Raw genomic sequence first — 25,384 nt, 5'->3', positions numbered from 1 at the left:
AGATACAGACCAGACGTATTCTTCAGCAGTGTACTTTAGAAAAGAAATACAAAACTGAATCAATAAACTTAAGTCTTAAATGTGAACATAACATTTACATAAGGGAAGAAGTAGTGTAACTGAACTCTGTGAAGGGCATTTTACAATGTTTATTGAATAATTATAGTAACATTTGTGATTTCCTGTATGAAGTGAACTTTATCATCATAGTTATAAAGAAGTCTTTTGCCTTTTGTGTGCTAAACAACAGCAACAAAATGATCACACACAGCATAAACAATGATTCGGAGAAAACACAAACACATTTGCAGGATTGCATGTTTGGATGTAAAGACAGACAATAAATCACATCTATAGTCAGAAAAATATAGGTATATAGCGCTTGAAGCTGAAGGCACTAGAAGTTGAAATTAAAGAAACATTACATATATCATTCTTTTGAGTGGCATTAAAATCAATAGTTTTAAAGGATTGTACACCCCCTCCACAGTGCCACTCAGCCACTGATTCCAGACCAGATATGGTACAAATATGTAGCGGGAAGGTCTGAGCTGGAGGAGGACTCTTTATTGAAGGTACCAGTGTAAAAACATCAACCCCTTCACATCCTGCCATTTGGTAAGCCTCTGTTTCCTCACATGAATTTGCATAAACACAATGAAAGCCAGCTGCTTGCATTCAGATCACACAGTACTATCCAGGCTTATATTTGGCACTCAAAACGCAACTTTCTACTTTATTTTACCCCATTTTATTTCATCAGATACTTTCCTAAATTTTGCAAACAATCGGGTCCATTCATTCAGGCATTACCAGGGATCGTTTTTTGCAATACTTTGCCTGTCCAGAAATCATTGACAATGAGTTTCATTTTCGGCCCTTCGGCCTTGTGATTGTGACTAATCCTGAGGCTGAAATCACATGTAGAAGTTGCGTTCACTGCCAGAGGGACCCAGACAACCACCACCAAAATATGTGTTAAGCTAATTCCAATCATTTTGCTAATGAATAGCTGAACCATATTCTTCTGGTACATTACATTAATTTATGGTGTTACTTTGTATTTTATACATGTTTTAACAATTGATTTCATTATTCCCAGACATTTTAAATTATCATATATGATTTTTTTGTTCATACATACTGTGTATGGTGAATTCTAAGAAAAGGTTGGATTTGTAAAGTGCTAGAAGGAAAGGAAATGATAAAAATGGAGGGAATCTTTACACCTCTAATTCAGGTTCTCCACCCTCAATGCAAACACACGGTTAACTGAACACCATCTTCAGTGCATTCAATTACTTGCGTCCGAAACAAGAGAAACACGGGAGGCGCTTTTTATTCAGATTCAGAGCCACTTTGTTCAGCTCTGCACTCTGCTCTGTGGCTTTAGTTTTCGGGGCTTCAATTTTCTCCACCACGGGCTGCTGAAGCATATCGGGAGTGTAGTAGCTCCCTTGGCTGACCATTTCCTCTACGGTGGTCAGCAGGTTCTCCACCTGAACTATGTTGCTCCGGTACTCATGCTCCTCTTTCCAGCGCTTGTTGTCAATCACGTGGCATCGGCCTCCACACTTCTGCACCAGCTCCTTGAGCCTCTCGCTCTGGCCAACGTATTTCTCGATGGTCTGGTCGTCGTCCAGCTGGTCCCCCCAGGTGAACAGCACCACGGCGTAATCGAAGACCTTTTCCCCGAACACGTTTCGGATCTGCTTCACAATGTCCATCTCTTGCTCGGTGTATTTGCCCGTGCGGAAGACGAAGAGGAAGGCGTGAGGGCCTGGCAGACACATGTTGATGCTCTCCCTTAGCTCCTGGGTCAGCTGGTCGGAGGACAGCGTGGTGTTGGACAGCCCGGGCGTGTCGATGACTTTGATCTTGCAGTGGTCCACAGCACTGTCCTGGGCCTTGCTATGCTGAGTGCCAGACTGGGTGCGCCCGGCCACCTCGAAGACCACTCTCCCCAGGATGGTGTTTCCGACGCTGCTCTTGCCATCGCCAGTCTTCCCCAGGAGCACAAGTCGCATCTCATCCAATTCTGGAACAGAAATAGGAAACATTGTGAGACCCTATCATATGCCCTGAATGTAAAACAGGAAATGATCATTTGTAGTATGGCGGGCAGTAGAGGTCTGCGCGGGACTGGTTTTTCAGTCCCGCTCCCGCAATATTCTGTCCCGCTCCCGCCTGCTCCCGCATTAATGTGTCATTTTTAGTCCCGCTCCCGCCCGCATGTGTAACATGATGTCCCGCTCCCGACCCGCTAAAGCCCGCATGCAGGAGGGATAGCCTATTCAGTTTTTCTTTCTGTCTCACGAAAGGAGCAAACACACCTGAGAAAGACTCCAGATGTCTGATTTTAAGTTTCTTGGTTCTGAATGTAGGCTAACAACTGAAGTAGGCCAAGTCTGGTGCCCTCTTCCTCTGTCATGCTTTCGATTTCGAGTTTTGACAATGAGCAGCAGGAACAAATTGAACCCACGTAAAAGACAATATAGGCTATAGGCTTGCTATCTATAGAGCTAAATTTGTCTCAATAATATTTGTATATGCGCAGAGGGGGATCCACAAATATTTCTTGATTTGCATGTGTGTTATCTACAAATAAAAAAAATCATATTTGTAACTCGTATATTGATTTTTACAAATATAGATGTGCATTTGTAAACAAAATGCCATTTGTAAAACCAAAAATGTATTTGTGAAATGTGATTCTGCATTTGTGGATCACCTGCACACGCATTCTTCACTTTCCAAAGTTACGTGTTTTCGCAAGTTCGCATGAAAGTCACAAGTTCTGTTTTAGAATCTTTGGTTTTAACACTTAAAGCCTTGATTGCTAGGTAACGATAAACAAACTCAAAGATCGTAATTCTTGATTTCGCTTACAAACTGACGGTTTTATGTGTTCATTAAACAAAGATTATGGAAATTAAACACCACTTTTCCATCAAAAAGCTTGTTGTAAAAGGCATAACTTGTTAGATTTACTGTAAGAACTAGGTTCGCTAGCTCTGTGTGTTATGAGTCCCATGGAACAACACTGCCATCTACTGGATTAGAAAGTCTGTCAGCAGGCGAGATAGAGGTAGGCTATTTGTGGATCTGGGTGGCTTCTCTGCCGCAAAGATTCTCTCAAAAACACGTGTACTGAATCCACAAATGTGAAAATGAAAACTGTGTGTGCTGGTGATCCACAAATGCAAAATTAGATTTCACAAAGGCAATTTTCAGTTTTACAAATGCCATTTCATTTACAAATACACATCTACATTGTGAAAACCAATTTACAAGTTACAAATATGTTTTTTTTTTTACGTGTGGATTTGTGTGACTTTCATGCGAAGAACGTCTCAAAAACACGTAACTTTGGAAAGCGAAGAATGCGTGTGCTGGTGATCCACAAATGCAGAATCACATTTCACAAATGAAATTTTCAGTTTTACAAATGGCATTTTGTTTACAAATGCACATCTATATTTGTAAAAATCAATATACGAGTTACAAATATGATTTTTTTATTTGTAGATATCAAAACACACATGCAAATCAAGAAATATTTGTGGATCCCCCTCTGCGCATATACAAATATTATTGAGACAAATTTAGCTCTATACAGTAACTATCCGTCAGTTATGCTTAAACCCCGTTTTTAATGCTGCCTAACAGAACATCCAGCTGAAGTATAGTTATGAACACTACTTTAATCATTTCCATTTAATTTTACGCACATATTTCACTTTAATTGCAGTGAATCATCGGTTTGTCCCGCACCCGCGAACGCACCTCTCTCAGCATATCACATCTACTTGGCTTTTATCCAGGAAGATGCTGTAAATTCAGTTTCATTATACTCCTGTTGCACTTAATTCACTGCTCATTACAGTCGTAAAACAACACTTCACCTGAAAGTAAACTGTAACTTAAATGGCTAACCATATAACCAGGCGTTCTTGTTCTGCTACATCATATTTAGTAATAATAAAGTGGACACCTAAACCAGTATTTAAGCAGTATTAAGAAAAGTAAGTATTCATTTAAAATTATAGCAAAACAACAGTCATAACACAAAATAGTTATCCAATGACAATGAGGTCAAGTAATAGCTGTTGTCTGTGGAGACTCTTTGGATACAGGCTTTCTGAAATGATCATTTTCAAGTAAATATTGTTCAGATCAGAAGAATTTTCTTTACCTGGAGCTTCATTTTTGGCTGCTTGTAGCATGTCCGTTGTGTAGCAGCATCCATTGTTGGCCATGCCCTCTATGGTGTTCAGCAGCTTCTCCAGCTGGACACTGTTGTTTCTGTACTTGTCCTCCTCCTCTCCTGCCCAGCGTTTATTGTCAATCACATGGCATCGGCCTCCGCACTTGTGAACCAACTTCTTCAGATCTTCACTCTGGTCAACAAACTCCTCAATGGTCTGATCGTCGTTGAGCTGGTCACCATGGGTGAACAGGACAATGCTGTGACTGAAAGTCTTTTTGCCGAAAACTTTTCTGATCTGAGATACATTCTCCTTTTCTTGCTCAGTGTATTTTCCCACTCTGAGCACAATGATGAAGGCATGGACTCCTGGAGAACAATGGGAAACAGATCCCTCCAGCTCTTCCTTAAGCTGTTCCTCGGTAAGCTTGGAGTTGCAAAACCCAGGGGTGTCAACGACTGTGATGGTTCTACCATCGACACTGTTTTCCATAGCCTCGCGTTGTTGGGTTCCTGCTTGTGTTCCACGGGCCACTTTAAAAAGCTTCCCTCCCAGGATGGTGTTCCCAGTGCTGCTCTTGCCATCTCCCGTCTTCCCCAGAAGCACAACGCTGACTGGGAAAACACAAGTAGTCACATTTAAGCTGAGTTATGAGGACATTGTTGTTACTGTTATAATTCTGAAACATCATGGAATTATTGTAGTGTTTGTTGATGTGGTGGAAGAAGAGGTACAACTACTTGCTCATCGCAAAGCATACATTAAACCGTTTTCACATCCTCAAACATCACATGTGTAACACTTCCCAGCCAATCAAAAGGGGATACCATTAGACTTTACAACTAGTCAAGAACAGGTGGCTGCTTATGTAAGTAAGGAAGACATCATTCTATACTTGTTCAGCAACCATGTCAATTGTTTTAACTGAAATATATCATGAACATTGCTGCATATTTTAGTGTGAGGTATTTTGATGTCAACATTATGTATTTTTGTTTTGCTTGTATGGGAAATACAGGAATACTCTTTACCTCCTCCAGAACACTGCATGAGCAAGAGTCACTGTCTGTCCAAACATAATGAGTGCTAGAACTGAGGCAATGTTATAATTAAAGCTGCCATCAGCTTTCAGTTTTGCGAAGGTTTGTTAATAATTGTTCTTTACAGCCAGGTAACCTTCACAATCTGCTTGGCAGTACATAATATGATTACTACACATACTGTACATACAGAATGGGCAGGGTATTTTCCGTTCCAAAAAAGACTGCCATCTTGTATAATTGCATTTCTAGCAACACTTGAATAAAAAATATATATAATATTCTGAGTGAATATTTCAAGAAATAAAGTCTAGATATAGGGATCTATATGGTCTTTTGGGCCCTCACTGTCAACTTCAAGGCAGCACTGCATGAGAGGCGCTGGGGTTAGGCTAGGGTTAGGGTTAAGTTTAGGGTTAGGTGTCTTGAAGTCAACGTTGACAGCGCTGCCTTGAAGTCGACAGTGGGGACCCACAAGACTATCAAGCGGATATACTGTAGTGGCTGTACACAGTGAGAAAGTGTGAAGCAGTACCTAAGTTATCTTCTGCAGTTTTGTGACCTACCTAGCAAATGTGAGGATGAGTGTGACTTTATGTCAAATATATTCAGTTCTAAATTAGAGCATATTGTGAAATGTACTGTACATGTACACAATGAACAACAATATGAGCTTCATTGTATACCTCTATTTTTCAATACTTTGTAAATGAATGTAAAATATCCATGCATAAATGTAATGTATCAACAGAAAAGGTATACGTTCTATTATTTATAACAGGAAAGATGTATACTTAGTATGGAAAGGTGTATACTATAATAATTAGCTTAATTGTAAACAGGAAACATCGTTAACTGCCATAAGTAGTGAAAGGTTGAATGAAGACCATTTAAATTGTGTACAACAAAATGGATTTTGATGATAAACAATCATGTCAGAGGAATAGGAGAAAACATGTTGTAGCTAGTTATTACAGCATCTAATCAGCATCTGATTTATTTCTGTATACCATTAGGAATGTGTCTACCAAATTTTATTAAGTCAAAACAGTTGTAAAAAAAGATTTAGAAATAGATTTAGATTTAGGTGTCCTCATCTCAAGTTATTGCAATGTGTCAGTTGTAGCAATCCTTATGTAGAAAAATTGTTTTGCTTGTGTCCAAAGAATGTGATAGTGATGCAGGTTGTGAAATGTTCTGAGGTTTCAACATGCTAGATCTTGCTCTGAGCATCAATTAGGTGGGGCCACTCCACAAATGAATCTTAGTGAGTTAGATTTCATAATTTCATAATGTCATAATAAGGCAAAACATGTTTTTTTTCTATTGCCCAAAACATGCTTTGAGCCTACCCTACTTCAGAAGGTGCTAGCATAAAAAGAAACACATAACTAGATACACATTTTATATTGCGTGTCAACCACCATCTCATATGGATTGGTGATGTGTACTGTACGTATATTATGTATTATGTACGCTATTGTTGATCAAATGTTCGTAGGAAAAAAAGTGGACGAATAAAAAAAGCTGGAGTATGAAAAACCTGAAAGCCTTTCTTTCTTGCAAAGTTTGCAAGTTGCATGGAAAAGACATATCAGTGCCATAGGCCTTGCTGAAGGCATATTACTTTCATCTTCATTCATAGGCCTATTTGTGTTTTACTTTCTACATGTAACCACTGATTAATGTAACCACACCAAATGAATTACTGGCTGCTTTCTGAAATGTATGTTCTCATGCAGTGACTTAATTGGATGAGAGAAGACTTTTTTTTACCTGGAGCTTCCTTCTTGGCTGCCTGTAGCATGTCCATGGTGTAGCAGCATCCGTTGTTGGCCATGCCCTCTACAGTGTGCAGCAGCTTCTCCAGCTGAACACTGTTGCTTCTGTACTCATCCTTTTCTTTCCAACGTTTGTTGTCAATCACATGGCAGCGGCCTCCGCACTTTTGAACCAACTTTTTCAGATCTTCACTCTGACCTACAAACTTCTCAATGGTCTGATCGTCGTTCAGCTGGTCGCCATGGGTGAACAGGACTAGGGCATGATTGAAAGTCTCTTTGCCAAAGATTTTTCCGATTTGAGATACGATCTCCTTTTCTTGCTCAGTGTATTTGCCCACTCTGAGCACAATGATGAAGGCATGGACTCCTGGAGAACCCTGGGAAACAGAACCCTCCAGCTCCTTCCTCAGCTGTTCCTCCGTTAGCTTTGAATTGAAGAAACCAGGTGTGTCGACGACTTTTACCGTTCTGTCGCCAACATCATTTTCATTCATCTCAGTTTGCTGTGTTCCAGCCTGCGTGCCACTTGAGGGTTTGAAGAGCTTGTCTTGGAGGATGGTGTTCCCAGTGCTACTTTTGCCATCTCCAGTTTTCCCAAGAAGCACAACCCTCACTAGAATGACAAATGCACAGAGTCTCTGTTAGTGCTTCATTTACAAACTATTACCTATTAATTAAAATGCTCAGAATCATGTCAGACAGTCTACATTACAGCGCTCATGAAGAAACTTTTTCATTAAAGTTATAGTTTGTAGTTTATGCATGTTTGATGTGAATAAAAAATATTTATGTACTCATGTCAGCAACAAACTTTCAAATGCTAATAATCGTTGAGGAGGCCTGAGCATCTCAGTGCCTGTCCTTATCTAGGTCATTTTACCATGTTTTGCAAGCTATATTGCAAACATCTGAGGAACAGGAGTAGCCAGTCAGCAATTTCTGACTAATAATTCCGTTCCGTTCCGTTCCGTATTATGCAGCACATGTTCCAGTACCGGGTCATTTACCCCCCTCCCCCACCTCCCCCCAACATTCAAAATATTTTTTATACTTCCGATTGTTATGTAGCATAGTTATATTATACATCATTTGAAAGTTTGGACTCTTGGGAATCAATACATGACAATCTTTATCATGTAAAAGCTGCTTCCCTACCTTCTAGCTTTAGTGTATATCCTTAGCAATATGCTAGAAATAGCACAGTGGGTCTTGAAATATTCACAAGAATCCATAGAAATTGAATATTCATGTCATTTGATCCAATATTAGTTATGCAGATGTATAGTCCACCAATTTAATTAAAAATAGAAATTATAAAGATTTATAATTTTTTGTAATTATTCTATATTTAGTGTAGTCATTCCATATCAGAACCCCTGAAGTATAATCCAAATACAAGCATAAAACTTCAATGTGTTACCTTTCATTTGAGACCAAGATTATGCTTCTACACAAAGGGCCTCATATGCAGTAAGCATTTAATTGTCAGTATGCATTTTGGATAACCAAAAGTCCTATGGGGAGTTTCCATAGGGCATTTTACAAAACGCATGAGCATACCTTGGCAAATAATGGTCTAAAGTAAGTAGTTGCCATTCTATATTGATCTACTTTTGCACACAGCTTCACAGGACCTGATGCTAGGACTCAGTTGTGTTTCTAAGTCATCTCAAGTGGCCTAGAGGGCTGAAATGTGGTCAGTTTAGAGAGTCATCCGGCAGAATGAGAAAATAATATTCTAGCCTCTGTAACTCTGTGTCAGTACATCACACAGTTGTTCTGATTGTTGTCCAAGAAACTACAGTGTCTAAGCTTTCCAAAGAGGTCAGGCATTTGATTATAGGCCAAAGTATGTAGGACCAATGATCTCCTAAGTAGATGATGTACATGTCGGGCAAAATACTCAAAATGGGGCATATGTATTTATTTATTTAATAAGAATTTAACAAACACCAATACACCAGTTCAAGGATTTCCCACATTTGCTTTTGCGGGTTACAATTTCTTGTAATTTACAGTGGAAAATGGTTTGTGTTTTTACCACAACGATTACAACAATCACAAGAAACCCTTGTAGTATCCTAGTGAATGTTTTTAAGAATGACCATCCAATCACTTCTATTTTAAGTGTGATTGTCTAGAATCCCACAGCAAATTCAAATTTGGCTGCAACAATCGAAACAATACCCTGCAAGATTGTGATGGGACTGATAGTCTCAAAATAATCGTAGTTAGCTAGCTAGCTGCATATCACTTGCGATCTTAACCCAAAATGAGAGATTATTAACAAAAGTGAGTATCCTTGTTGTCAAACATTACATCATGTTTCTTTAATGTAAAAAAGTATGTTTGTTTTTGTGATAGCTATTACAAGAATGAGTGTGCGATTTTATGTTATCATGCTTCAGTTACCCTGTGAATTTCACCTACTTCCAAGTGTATGTTGCTGTTGTATACCTAACTATTACGATAGTTCTATATCACCTAGGTGGGGGTCACCCTATGTTCCCCGGGTCCTATGTTCCCCGCTTGGGGTTAGGGTTAGGGTTATGGTTAGGGTTTTGAAAAAGGGTCCTATGTTCCCCGGTCCCATACAAAGAGGGGAACATAGGTACGCTTCCACAAGGTGCTAGCTTAGCTTTGGCTGTTTTTTTAGCTGAGGTCATTGACCCAAGGACATTTAGTTTGTGCATTGCACTGTTAGTAGATTTGATCTTAATAGTACCCTCATGTTTGCACAACCTACAGGCAGGAATGGAGCCAGCAATGAATCCAAGTCAGTGTGAAAGTGTTAATGCTCTGCTAGCTAGGCTATAGTGCCACCTGGTGGCATTTTGCCTGAAATAGTCTACTCCTTTTCCATTTTCCTAAGACTTAATGAACTCACCAAAGTTTATAAATTAACAATGAAAACTCTCTAAATCATTATGAACTGCACCCTGCTCATAAGCAACAGTTTGAGTTCTTCAAATTATTTGTATGTGTGAATAACATCATCATCATCATCATCATCATCATCATCATCATCAACAACAACAACAACAACAACAAAAACAATAACAGGAATAATAATAATAATAATAATAATAATAATAATAAACATAACAACAACAAAAATAGCAAAGATAATAAAGTATTATAATAATTAATTGTGGCAATATGCCTAATAACTTTATTTTTGTTTCCCCCCTGGAATAGGCTCTTATATGTTGCATATCAGTCTTTGTAGAAGTATCACATTTGTAGAAAATGAAACAATATAATGATTAAAATCATTTTAAAACATCCATGTTTTAAAAAAGAATAATAAAAAAAAATCCAACACCCTGATGGGAGCAAAAGAGTTAAGCGCAGCTTGTAGAGAGCAAGACTGTAAACATTGACCAATGCATTGACCTGGATTTCCCCTCAAACCACACCCCCTCCTGAATAACAAAGCCTCACTCCCTCTCTTTTGCACACACTCTTTTCCGTAGTCTCTCTCCCTCTCTCTCTCTCCTTCCTTCTCTCCCTCCCTCACTTGCTGTTTCCCTGCACCAAGGCAGCACAGTGTGAGAGGGATATTCAGTGAGTCAGGCCAAGGAAGGAACCTTCCTCTCTTTGTTTACAACTACATCCATCACCATGGCAGCCAAGCTTTCAGTGTTGTCGTGGGACATAACTCAGTTAGTGGGAAGAGCAGATGACTGCAATCTAAAGGCAGAGCATGCCTAACTCACATGGAGGCAATTATAGCTTATGTAACACTTAAAGGGACGGGGTCCTTTAAAAATGGCAACACTGGCGTTTAGACGAGTTTGTATTTTTTGTATTAGGCCTAAATATAATGTGTGAAGTGTAACGTAATCTTGGGGAAATAGAAACACACTCTCTCACCTCATATATCCTAAACACACTGAATTTTACTGTACTGTGAAATCCAGTTCAGCCACCCTTATTCAGCCTGGGAGATTGCATCAGACAGTAGGGCCCAACCCAGACAGGGAAAATGGTGAAGTAACATGCCTGAGCAAAGTCAGTTCTTGTCCCTGGCACACTGAATGGTTTTGGAGATTAGCTCTCCCTTCAAAGCAGCAGAAAACAGCACTACATACATGTAACCCCACAAAATAGGACACACCCAGAGGAGCTATGCTGATAAGTCTGGTGTGATCATTAGCTAAAAGTGATTTATTTTTATTTTTTAAGATGTATTGTAGAAATGTGGGTAGGTGCATGAACAATTGTTAGAGGTTAATCTTTATTTGTAGTTCCTGTGTATGGCTTCTTCATTCATATTTTTACCCAGAAATGACCATATTAAAGGACAGAGAATGCCAAACAGAGCAGCATGTACACTACAGGGCCTCCGCTCCAGACGAAGGGTGTGTATTCTCTGAAAAACCATATGGCTTTAATTATGGCTTTAGCCTTTAGGAGATGGAAACTATTTTGGATTTCCCTCTCAGTGCCTAGAAAAGCCGGGTTTAGATGAGGCAGCAAAAACATACCAGACGGTGTCTGTGGGGAATACTAAAGGCTGTACGACGGCTCATCATTACAGTATGGATCTGAAGGGTTGCTTAGCAACAAGCAGGTTGCCTAGGAACAAGAGGTGACATTGAAGCAACTTGATCTTGGTCTACAAAGGTCTCATTTTGTGGGAACTGAGAGCATTATTCCTTTTTGACAGTTTAGACATTTCAATAAGGATGCAAAAACATGATCAGCTCAAGTCTAACCCAGTGTTTACAGGCATACTTAAATGTACAGACGGTGATCCTTTTCGATGATCCTTCCTTCAGCAGTTTGGTATTTTTCAGTGTATTTTTTTATTACTTTAAGTTTTATAAAAGAAAAGGGATTCTTACACTTTCAGTTATGGTAAGCAATCAATGTCAACAAAGATGCTTGGTTGGAAGAGCAGCAGAACCACGTCAGTAGATCATGTTGATCAAGCGGTAGGCCTACAGTTGAATAGGATGGAGGTTGGCTCTCGTCTATAGTGTTCCATTACCACATAGTTTGAGCATTTTTAGAGTTATATGTGATATCTTTTCAAAATCATGAAGACAGTAAGGGTTTTCCAGCCACTAATGTTACAGACATTGAGAATGTATTTTGTACAAATGTGGATATAAGATCAGTTTTCCTTTCAGTGCCATGTTGAACCATTCAAAGTCCTTGACCAAGGCATCATGCATTTCACACTGATTGGCTTTCCTTGAGAAACACTAAAGGGGGATACTTGGACAGATGATAGGTATATTTTTGGGTTGGCCACCTTATTGCTGGACATGCATGCTGCTCTCCATGTTCCCACATCTACATTGCGCTATCTACTGTAGTTCTGGCAGACATTTATTGTTGATTTTAGTGATCCCCAGACCATTTTTTCCATCTGCTACATAACAAGCCAGTCTTAAATCTAAACATGTGAATTATTAGAATAAGAATTATTTTGTCTAACAACACATACCTTTTTAGTAAAACAATATTGGCTCTACTTGAACTCATGTACATGTAGGTTGGAAAGCTTATAAAGACTAGCAATTCAGACAACACTTTGTTTGCTTTGCATGTGTTTCTACTTGGAGGAGTTTAATGTGGATTCTACTCACCACAGGACTGCTATCTGCTCTTGCATCACACTACAACTTACAGTATGATACAGTCAATTTTACTGTCCTATCATTCTGTTGAAATTAACACCTTTTTCAATGTTTCAGTGAGCCTGTTCACATTGCGATTTCTTTGTGGCCATACTTTTATGAATAATTAATGTAGTGGCATGGTCTGTCTGAGGCTGATGTGACAGCATGCATGTCTTTTGAATTACTTATGATATGATGTCTATGTAGCCTAAGTAAGTCATCACATTGGCCATCACCGCTCCAATCTATTGGAAGATGTATGGTAGCTGAAACAGACATCGATCAGCACTCAGAAAAAGGATCAACTAGGGGACTAAAAGAGATCATAGCAGAAAATGGGGCCAATTGTAAAGAAAAACTATATTTTTCCTTAACCACTCACTGCCCAATACACTGTGCAAACAGAACCAAAAGCAGAATCATCGCTAACACATCAAAGCAATAAAGTAACACTTTTGTCAAGTTTGTGGGTAGTTAGCAAGCAAGAAATAGCCAAGCACTACTGGTCCTCAATGCTCACAACAAAACATGAACTATTAATATTCAAGTTCAGGTATGTTGGGCTTGCTACTAAGAACAGGATAGGCAAATGTATATTATATACTGATTGTCTCTTAAGGTACAAAGTGGTATTAGGAGAAAGGTCTGGTTGATGCTAGCTTGTCAGCATAATATCTTAGATAACTTAACAGCACAGTCCACAGGTTTTTGATATCTTTTGCCAACGTTTTTCACATTCTGTTGACATTTTCTGTTTAATGTTGGCATTTTTAGATTATAACAATTTCATAAGATTACAGTACCTTAAAATAAGTCAAATGAGATGTATACTCTAATCTGAGCAAAACTTTCTCACTCTGCAATCTGGCAGCATGGGATTAAATATGTTAAATATACTCTCTGTCACATAATACATTACAATTTTAACCTGTTTTATATGAAATTATATGAGCAGTGTACAAGTTTTCTCATACTTAGATGGTATATGGCAATGGTAGGTACCAAATGATTGTCCAGATTTTGATCGCATATAGAAAGTCATCCATAGGAAGGTTAGCAAGGTTAAATTTATTCTTTTATGTTTATGTTATGTGTACTTTTTGAGAATTTTATATTTGCATTACAGTCAAAGCAAATCAATAAATATATTTGTTTTCAATTGTGGGCCATACATATTGTTTCATTGTTTAAGTGTCATGTGTTTATTTATTTTCAGACTGTACCAGTCAGGCGTTCCTCTGAAAACAGAGAAGGGGCATCATTCATGCTACTGAAAGCTAAGTCCCTACAGGTAATAATTTTAGACACAGACACAGTGAAGATATTTTTAGGTCACTGACATATTAGGAAATATTACACAACTGCCACACATATAGTATGTACTTACTGACAAAAGAGAAATAAATATAATTAATGTTTCCAACCAATATCTAATGTACAGTATATTTTATACCCAGAATTTTTGTTCTGCAACAAGCATACATATGTGCCCTATGTATGGTTAAAGAATGTTATCTTTAGAGATTTCATTTGTCAATGCATTTTTTTCACAGTTTTAACCATTTATAGTATATGGTTCCAGGCAGAAATGTCCTTCCTTGACATAGACTCTTGGAATAACTAGCCACACCTCAATGCAGAAAATGACGTCATACACACAATATATTATCAAAACATCTCAAATCAAGTTATAAAATCACCTGAGTATGAGTGTAATTCAAATTGTAATGTATTTTTAAGCAGGATATATGAGTTTGTTTTTCCAAAATTTTCCACACTGGCTCTTCCTCAAAAAGGTTACTAGTACTGGTACAGTGTATGACTCACAATCCACTCTTCCCCTTCATTGTTTCCCATGTATGTTTAAATGGACACACAGATTAATTATCTCTAATCATTTTCATTAATAGTCTTTTATATTGGTTTTATATAGGAATACTTGCAAGGTAAATATCCAAGGCAAAGTACAAACCAAACAGAAATAATTAGGAGGTACTATCTCTGTGTAATGCTTTATATGATCAAAAAGCAGATAATATATAGATACATATTAAATATTACTGGAGTACCCTAGAAAATAAATAGACAATATTGGTAGCTATATATTATAGGGTAGCTATGAGGCTCAGCTATTAAATACAAGACAACAAGTACAAAGGACAATGCACTTACATTCCATGATAAATCCTGATTCCTCTCCCACAGCCAGAAAGAATGATGGATATTCTAAAGATGAGGATTTTTCAATGTATTAAATAGCACTAAAGGATTCTTGAGAATTAAAGGGATCAAGAGGAGGCTCTGGTAAGAAGATCTCTGTGAACTGTGTTGGACAGAAAAGGGACTGAAGTATAAAATGGTGGGTAGGATCTTATGCAGAAAAAGGGGCTGGTCCTCTTGCAGGCACTTTCGCGGCAAGATTTCCCTCTAGCTGCGAAAAGGCCAAACAACACATTCACATAGCTGCTGTATCCCTACCTGGTTCAGGACAAAACCTATATACTTTATGCTCAAGTCTGACCTACTGATAGCACTTCAAGTATGTCACATTCATTTTTTGGTTATACAACCCAAGATTGTAAGAAGTTTGTTTAATTCTATAACAGATGAGAGGGATTTTAAACTGATTTCTCTGAATAGACCAGTAGTATTATGGTGTGAACCATGGAAAAATAAAGAAAATTTCAATTCGGTGAAGACCAATACCATTTTTGATATACACAATTGTCCCTAATATTCCAGATGTTGCCCCCTTATTTTTCTGAAAATGTATTATAACTTGATGATAAATATAATGCAGAAATGCCCTTATAATGTTGGTAAACTGCCAGGCCACACAGGTGCTTTCTGCAGCCTGATATGTTCACAAATGGCTAAGGCAATGCCTAGCATTGATGTCAGTTTATTTCCCTATTTATAACTCTAAGGGAAAAAAAGTTTTCATGACCAATCATCAACTAATTAGTCCCTCTGACTTTACTGTATTCAGATTTTACCCAAACTTAATTGTATGTTACATTCAGATAAATAAATAATGAAATATACACAACCTATATTGTAATTCAAAGCTTGTCAGTGCTAACAGTTTCTCCAATGTCTGTAGTTTCCTGAGTGTTGCCCAAAGTAATGTTTCCAACAAAATGTTGTAACATCTAGCCCTCTGCCTACACTTCAGAATGTTACTATATTTGATTCTAATTTAAATGTTTAAATATTGAACTTCCCTGACCTACAGCAAGCAATGAGCAGAAACAATAAATCAATAGTGTGATAACGAACAAACAGTACTTTACTTATAAATTGTAATCATTTTTAAAAAATCAACTTTAGTTGAATGCAAAAATATATGTATTTTCAGATTTCACAATATGTCAGATTTTTTCCATTTAATCAAATGCAATTCTATCATTTAACACAAGGGGCATTTTAAGAAAAAGAGCTCCATGTACCTATGCACACCACAGCTGCAACTAGAGTTTTGGAATGCGGTTCAAATGGTTATGTATATTAATGCTAAGGCCTCTGGTCATTTCACATTCATACATTGCAGTGAATGAATTTCATCTCATGAAATGTCATCTATTTTTGTTTCATGTAATGATGAACTTATCCAGCAAAAAAAACAACAAAAAAAACTATACACCACTGTAGGTCAGACATATTGAGTTTGACTGCCTTGAGTCAAATCTGTCAGTTTATTGTGATTGTTGTCATCTTGTCTGATTCAGTATATTATTGTCATGTATATCATATAATAAAAATGTGTAAGCTCGGTCCATTGATGATTCAAACAATCCAAATGTGATTATAATTTTTGTCTACTAGTGAGGTTTGTATTTGGGTACATTTTCACATCTGGTGAGTTTTCTAATGGCCTCCTTACACCAAACAATTTGGACAAGATTTGTCCAAGTCTTTTGAGTAAAGCTTGAATGGGGGGCATTAGTTAAAAGACTACAGATTTCGATAATTTTGCAATTTTTTAAAATTTGATTTCATTTGGGAGCCCCCACCATCTTGACGCAATATCAGTAATATTGAGTGATCATTCAATATTGTGTGATCATTCACATCAGTGGCAATCATAGAATTTGATTGACCCTCCACACACACACACACATAGAAAGTGATGGTTGTATAGGTTTCCATTTCATATTTTAGAATTCATATGAACTTTATATATATATTGTTAATTATTTATGTAAGGGATAATGGACGACACTCCGTTCGACTATACAAATTTAATGCACATTCTAGATGGTAAAACGGCCTGACACGAAGCGGAGAAAAGTATATAACATGTAATACTGTAATGGCGTGAAGTCCATTATCCCACTTATTCCACTGTTGCCACTTGCGTTGTGTTCATTTCCTGTTATAATGGGAACGTTTTAACCTCTAAAACTGTATTGTTTGTAGAACTACTTTTTTTCGCCACATATCAACAAATTTCTCAACTTGCAGCACAAACTGCCGTTACCAGTTCTAAATGGATGGTTGCTATGGCCGAAGGCCAGTCGTTAGTTCCATCTCTCCTGTTGTCAAGCAGGCATATCTCAGGATTCTGATTAGCTTTAGCTTTGAAATATTTCTATTTTACTTAGCCTACATGTCATCCAACTAACTAAAATCCACGTCCGTCATATGCTACAATGTTACTTTGTTCTGAACATCTGTATTGTACAGCTTGGATGCAACGTGACAGTTCATTTAAACTTAACGAGTTCGGCAAATTAATATACAAGTGGACTACAGAAGACTGTTAATCTCACAGAAGACTGAGGTCTCACAAGGAGCATGACGTCTATTGCCGGAAGGTAATGCCTTATGTGGACTTTCCTTCAAAAGAAGCTGGTAGGGGGACAGTGGTAAGTGTTCTTTTAGTCTTCTGTAATAAACTCCGGGTTCGCTAACTACATTGTTGGTGTTTCGTTTTATGTGTAGGGACCCTGAGCAAACTACTGATGAGGTTTGATGAAGTTTTGAACAATATTACTGGTTAAAAAAATGCTATATGGTTAACGTTAGCGTTTCACTCATGGCCCTTAGCTAAAACACTGTTTGCGATTTGGGCCTATAACGTATACTGGAGCAAGCTCTGTAGTGGTTAATCAATGAAATCCACAGCTTATTTGATGTGTTTTAATGTAGAAAAACACCATTGGGTCAATTTCTGCTGGGATTAAACTTTAATTAAATTAAACACAGATTAAACACTAATGAAAGAAGAAGCTAATAAAAGCTGATGTGCAGCAGTATGCAATAAGATAGAAAGCAGTTTCCACATGCAGCCCAACCCTCTTTGCCAATCAGTAATGTAGTGTGAACACACAATGACTCCCGATCACAAGACAGCAAGTTTAATGTGAATGCTAAAACGATCTAATGACTATGGGAGTCGTGTAATGCGAGTATAGCTTTATTTAATCCAGTTTGAATTTAAAAATATGTTGGAAAAATACTTAACTTTTATATTATATTACATTACATTTGTCTGACTCCTTTTAACCAAAGCAACTCCCAACATGGTAAACAAATAAGGTTAAGTATGATAAATACAAGTTAGTGCATCAGTGAGTGCTATTTCCATACAGTCAAGTGTCAGTTCTAGTCAGGTGATAAGTTGGAAGTAGAGCTACACGAGGATATATTCTCTGAAGAGCTGGGTCTTCGGGGGTTTTTTGAAGATGGAGAGGGATGCCCTTGCTCTATAAGAATTTCTCTTTTTATCTCTGTGTAACTGGTTTCACATCTCATTCAATTAAATTATCTGCTACCATCTACTTCTAAATGGCAGCGCATACCTCAAAATAAAAGAAATTTATCCATGGACCTGTTTACTGTTGACTCTTTTGTGTGTGATATGGGGTACTCTCTCCCTCAAAGCCAAGTTGTAATGACAAGCACAAATCTCAGTGTGTTAAACAGAAACAGAAACTGTTCTCATCTTGCACGTCATCATCGGTGATGTTATCATCCCCAGAGATTTTTAAATGTTTTCTTTGAAGTGCATTCTTTCTATTACCAACATTTAAGACCATGAATGATAAGTTTTATGAAGGTGGGTGGAGGTGCTGCTGTGCTGTGTAGGGAGCAAGTAGCTCAGTTAATATAAAGAACTTATGACCTATGTGTGCTATTTCTGGTGACCACTGTCATTAAAGGTACAATTTCAAGACACCAATACTGACATTTAGTATAACACACACACAGAGAGAGAGAGAGATACAGACACACACACCCACACATACGCACATACACACACACACACACACACACACACACACACCAAACACACATACACACACAGGTGGTATAGCAATTGAGCAGCAATTTTGATGACTGTCGATCGTACAACATTACGGTTCTTGTTTCATGGCATGATTCCAGTGTAACTGCATCTCCCTTGTACTATGCCACTGACATCAAGAGAAACAAACAAAAATGTCCTAAATCTCTTAACACAGTTGGACAGGAAAGTGTTTACTGTATATTTATTCACACTAGAACATTCTAGAACATTCATAGCCCTTGGAAATGCAGATAATCATTCAGCACTCAAGAGGAGACTCTTCCACCCAGTCACTACACCACCCTCTGGTAGTCTAAGGGCAGACCAACATAAAGTAGTAGACCAGCAGGAAATATGTGTGGGAGAGAGCACTACACAGAGGAGCTTCTGTTGTTGACAGGACAGTTGGAATACAAATATGTGTTAAAGTGTAGAAATCATGCTAGTCCTGAAGATATGTCTTTTGTGTGCTTTGCCACTGTGTTTATTACTGGATATTTAAAGCATCAGTCATGGTATGCCATTATGGCATTATCCTCTATTTACACGATTACCTAACCGGACCCCCTTCAGACTGTGTTTGATAATGGTTTGATGGGTACAAAGTACAGTATATATTGTTTGTTGTTGAACATAAGTCTTGGTCAAGTTGTATGAATTTCCCTGTCTTTCAAATGTGGGTATTTTGTGGTATGGCATTTATGCATGGTCTACAAAACTTGTTTGTTTTTGTTTTTGATCAAATACATTAAGGAAGAAAATCCATTATAAAACGCAATTCAAAACACAGCTCCAGCTTTGACCTGTTGGGGGCACTAGAGGGTTCAAGGCAGACATGACACTAGGCTTCTCTGCTTGGCCCCCAGTAATAACTGGTCATAAATAGGCTAAACAACAAGACAATTTCTCAACATGAGCTTTCCCTCACAATCTGCACAACAGGGTCCATAAAGCCCAGAACCAACTCTACCTGAATTTTTAATTTATGATGCTGATATTCACCCAAATGAACCCATATTTGGTCAAATGTTGGAAGAAATGCTTCCACTTATACAAGAGGGCAAGACTTAATTAAAATACTTTGAAACTTTGGGTTTCTTGATATACCTTTTTTATTATTATTTCAGGGTTCTTCTTCATTATCTAAGGGCCATGAAAATGAAAATGCAAAAACAATAGAATGTAGAATGCATGTAGAATGCTGGGCCGAATCATTAATTCTGAAATAAACGTCATTAGTGACTCAATGTGTACTCACCACCAGGTGGAGACAAATACTTGCCTTTTTTAACATTTGCATGGTACTGCCTCTTACTATCAGTTGCTGCAAGTGTGAATATGGTATTATTTGTTTGTATTACTATCTGTAATGGTGTAATGGGCCACTGTTGTTGAGAAACAAAACCACATCACTCTTGAGCACAGCAGCCCAATTTGGAGCCCACTCGATATTATTTTGCCCGAACTCTAGTCAGAATTAACAGTTTTTAAAACAGTTTAACATTGTTTTAGATGGTGCAATAGGGGGTGCAATTTTTTTAGACATTTTTATATGAAATGGATTCTTGGCTAAAAATATTTTACTGCTAAGATTGTTAAATTAACAGATATTGTTATACACCCCAAAACCAAAAAAGGACTAAAATATAGCCTGTCCGTATTGGAGTTAAGGCATATAAATTAGTGCAGATCAATTACACAAGCTCTGAGACCTTTGAAACTTGGCATGTTTATAGTCAGAAAGTTGCTTTACCTACTAGAAAAGACTGGATGTGAATATCTTGATGTATGGAATGAGTAGAGACATGTAAACATACACCTAAAATAAGCGGACATGCAAAAAATTAATATCTATGCAGAATGTTTTCATTTACTTTGTGGCTGCCTTGCCAGGGATTATCATAGAAACACATATGATAGCTTGTTGGAAAGGTGGGGTTGTACTGAATCCAACAATACCAAATATGTAAATATAGTATGACGAATTAGGGTGTTCTGTCACTCAATGTCTGAGGTGTCTGTATGCACTGGCAAAATACAGTCTCAAGTCCAAATCACATTATCAGTGGTGAGAAGAATGTTGACAAATTCATTGTTACTGCAAGGTAAGTTACATAAGGTAAGTGCTGCTCTATATTTACATTTACATAATGATACATTTCATATGTCCCAGTATTAAACAATTCATATGAAATACAGATCCAATTGATTCAGGTTAACATTGGGATGGAACACCTTTATTACAATATTTATATTCACTTGAATTTTGTTTTGGTCATGCCATTACTGAATAATGGAAAATAATATAGTTAGCTTTTATCTGTTCAGACCAGCAGTGGACAGTAGAGCCTACACTGCTTAAGAAAAAAGATCCCTATGTCCAAAACCCCACAGTAGAAGTCCTCCAATGCATACTTACCCTTGCTCAGCAGAGAGTGAGATGGTGATGTCCATAAAACTCTGGCTCCATATACAGATGATATTTCCTCCAAAATCAAAGTTTCATATCATGTAGAGTGAACTACTGCAGTAAGACAAATATCAGTGAGCAGCAGCAAGTTGCAAATGTTGAGAGTGAGAGCACATCTGCACCAAGAAGGCTGAGTAGGGTTGATACAACATCATTTCAAATACGGAGAGATTGTTTTATTTGTGGGAAGGCCAGCTCTAGATCAGAACCTCTGACAGCCATTTTGACTGGTACAGGCGCAATGTAAACTAGATGTACCGCATAGCGGTACAAAATATGACCGCCGCTCAGTCCTGTACATCCGTTCCGCGAAAATAAATCACACTTCAATTTGTCTCCATATTTTACTCCATCCCCCACTCTTGAAACTTTTGTGTATGCTTGTTTGGCATGCCTGAGTGTGTGTGTGCGGCTGCACAGAAAGTACCCTACTGGTGCTGAAAAGGTGAATAGATTGTAGAATAGCCAAAGAAGATGTAGAATTGTTATAAAACCTTTAAAATCTCTAAACAATCACAAGTAGGGCAGTTCATCACAGTTCATCCATTGCAACTGGATTGATGAAAGGTCACTTACACCTGTAGGCTACATTGTATTTGGGAAAAGCAAAAGGTATCAGCATAATGTTTATTTATTTATTTTTATTTTTTTTATGTATTTTTAAACAAAAACATCTCTGTCAGTTCCATGCCGTTTTCAACAGCTATCAAAAACAAAGGTCATTTTTGGATGGATGGATTTTTTGTGAATGTTTCTTCTTCTTACATAAGATTTTAGTCATCTTTAGTTCATGTAATACTTTATTGTCAATGCACAAATTAAGTAACAGTAGTCTGAAACGTTATTGTTAATGCACAAATTAAGTAACAGTAGCCTAGTCTGAAACGAAATGCTGTTTTACATCTAACCAGTGGTGCAAATAACTGACATGTCCAAATGGGCCTTGATGAAATGCGTCGCTAGACTGTTCATACACATTTTAACGGGCCAAAGTTGAAGAGCTTTTGTCCGTTATTGTTAGTGCAAATATAGGCTGATTCATGTTCCCTTGCATTGTTTAACTGAGGTCCATGGCTAGTCTGGCTTTCATCAGACCAAGCTCAATCTTTTAAGAAATCAAAAAATAAATAGCGGGCAGATCAGGCTGGGTTCACCCAGCCTAGTCCATAGGCACCCGATATTGTTTAATTTTCCGATTGAGATATACACGCTCTGGCTATTCTAAATGCAAAAATGCATCAGGGAGTTATGACAAAACGGTAACTAACAAACTAGATCCTAATAGAAAGCTGTTAGCTTCCCTAAGCTACAGGTAGGATTATAAGGTAGGCCTATTTACAACATAAATTGTCAATAGGCTATGCTGGCGACACAAATAAAATCTCCTTTGGAAACCAATGGCTTACGCCTTACAAGCGGACTTAAACTGTCATATCGTGGCGAAAAGTTGTAATAACATTCACGCAGCTCCATGAGTCAAGGAAAGCGCGAATGAAGTAGCCACTTCTAAATGGGATCCACTACACAGTAGCTTAAGGTGTTTTGCTAAAGCAGCCATAATGAAATGAAGGTGTCATTGTTTGGATACTTCACACACACGTGCTTTTTAATTTCACAGACTACAACTACCAAGCTGTAATCAAAGCACATCGATTCCCCTCTCACACCCTGCACGCACTTAAAACAAAATAAACAGGCGTCTCAGTCTCACGCATGTATAGGCAAAACTGTATCAGACCGGTGTAACGTTGGTAAATCTTCCATTGCACAGAATGATTTTGTAGCACGTGCAATAAATGACAGTCGAAAGATACAAACAGTGCTGCTATACATTTGCTTGGTATAACCGCATTTATAGTTTTCTACAAATGCAATAAATCAAATGCCTCCATCACTCAACCAACGCTAACGGTAACATTACCTAGGTCCTTATTGATATTACAAGATTAACGTACCTGCAGAAAAACCAAGCATGTCCGATAAACATCCTCAGATTTATTTCGGCTTCAAGAAGAAATGGGAATTACACTTCATGTGAACATCGTCCTATCCTTATTAGATGTTCGCTGCGGTAAATTACAGTCCTTGTATGAAGCGTCCATTGTTTTTTCCAACTCACTTTTAACTTCCAACAAAATTACGTCTCACTGCAACGATGCGCCATCTAGTGGACAAACGACTACTTCTCGCCAATACTGAAAATGCAGCCATGATGATGATGATGAATATTTATTTTGGCTTTCTTTTAATCCTACTGATTTTCATTTTTTACCGGGGGGGGGGGGGCAAATCACAAATGAGTGATTATGAGCCAGGTTGATGTGGGCCCTTGAGACCAACATACCATAAAAGATTCACAGAGAACTGTGTCTGCCCTACCCTCCTTTCGGGGGGTCCAGTCCAGCGGGGGGGCTGCAGATGAAAACGAAAAATGACGGTTCCATGCTATCCATGTGGGGGTACATGCCCACCAAGTTTTGTGTACCCCGGTCTTTCAGTGTCCCGGGAATCCTTGTTGGTGTACGTCACTAAATGTACACATAAATTATTTTATTGTAAGGCCCCCATGAACGAAAGTACACAAAACTTGGCATGCATTCAGAGGGTGTCATAATGATCCTACACTTTTAATTTCGTGCAGTTTTGACCTTGTCAGCCAGAGATATTGAGATGAAAACACCTAATTTTTTGCTTTTTAATTTTTAACTAGGTGGCGCTATACATGAAATAAGTGGTAATGGGATGGGTTGACATGCCCCCTTAAGACCAACATACAAAAAAAAGGTGGACCTCCTAGGCCCTACGGTTCTCGAGATATTCACAGAAAACTGTCTCCGGCCACCTACAGGCCAGTTGGTGTATAGTAACATAAATTAATTTATTGTGTGGCCCCCCATGAACGGAATTCCACAAAACTTGGCGTGCATACAGAGGGTGTCATAATGATCCTACACTTCCAATTTCGTGCAGTTTTGACTATGTTAGGTCACAGATACCTTCAATTACAACACCTCATTTTTACTTTTTTGTGTTTAACTAGGTGGCGCTATACATGAAATGAGTGGTTATGGAATGGGTTGACATGGCCCCTTGAGATCAACATACAAAAAAAAATGGTCCTCCTAAACCCTACGGTTTTCGAGATATTCACAGAAAACTGTGTCTGCCCTACCCTCCTTTCGGGGGGTCCAATTCAGCGGGGGGGCTACAGATCAAAACGAAAAACGATGGTTCCATGCTATCCATGTGGGGTTACATGTCCACCAAGTTTCGTGTACCCCGGTCTTTCAGTGTCCCGGGAATCATTGACGGAAATTTGGGCATGCGAAAAAGAAAAAAAAAAAAAAGAAAAAAAAAAAAAAAAAAAAAAGAAAAAAAAAAAAAAAAATCTGACTAAACCTATATGACCGCCGCTTCGCTGCGCGGCGGTCATAATTATAGGCCAAGTACACTTGCGTATACAAGGAATTTGGTCTCTGCATTTATCCCATCCGTGAATTAGTGAACACACAGAGCACACAGTGAACACAATGAGGTAAAGCACACACTAACCCAAAGCAGTGAGCTGCTTTACTACAGCAGTGCTCGGGGAGCAGTGAGGGGTTAGGTGCCTCGCTCAAGGGCACCGTGGATGTGGGCATGGGAGAGCAGTGCTCAACCACTTCCACCGCCTTTTTTCCTTTTTTTCATTCTGGGTCGGGGATCGAACCAGTAACTCTTCGGTTACATGCTCGAGCCCCTAACCAGTAGGCCATGGCTGTCCCCAGTACCAGAGACGAGGTCCTTCGGGCAGCTTCTGAAAGGCTTGATGAAGATGTACTGTACATCTTCAAATTCTTTCATGCCCAGATCTCTTTGCATATAATGCCAAATACCATAAAATGTGCCTTGCACACTACAGTACATATCTAAACGAAATATAACAGCAGCCATAGAAAAGAATCAAAAAAGCAGACC

General features: G+C 38.3%; 1 protein-coding gene across 1 annotated transcript; it reads right to left on the bottom strand.

Moving 5' to 3' along the window:
* Nucleotides 1-129: 129 nt before the first annotated feature.
* Nucleotides 130-15,193, bottom strand: LOC121689416 (GTPase IMAP family member 8-like). Its single transcript, XM_042069218.1, has 4 exons — nt 14,838-15,193; nt 7,025-7,645; nt 4,196-4,822; nt 130-2,038 (listed from the first exon to the last, which is right to left on the bottom strand). Exons 1-4 carry the CDS (start codon nt 14,842-14,844, stop codon nt 1,299-1,301), a joined length of 1,995 nt encoding a protein of 664 aa, XP_041925152.1. The 5' UTR covers nt 14,845-15,193; the 3' UTR covers nt 130-1,298.
* Nucleotides 15,194-25,384: the final 10,191 nt, after the last annotated feature.

The sequence above is a fragment of the Alosa sapidissima genome, chromosome 18 (assembly GCF_018492685.1).
Source record: "Alosa sapidissima isolate fAloSap1 chromosome 18, fAloSap1.pri, whole genome shotgun sequence".
In the NCBI taxonomy this organism is placed as follows: Eukaryota; Metazoa; Chordata; class Actinopteri; order Clupeiformes; family Clupeidae; genus Alosa; species Alosa sapidissima.
This window is presented reverse-complemented; position numbering and strand designations above follow the sequence as displayed.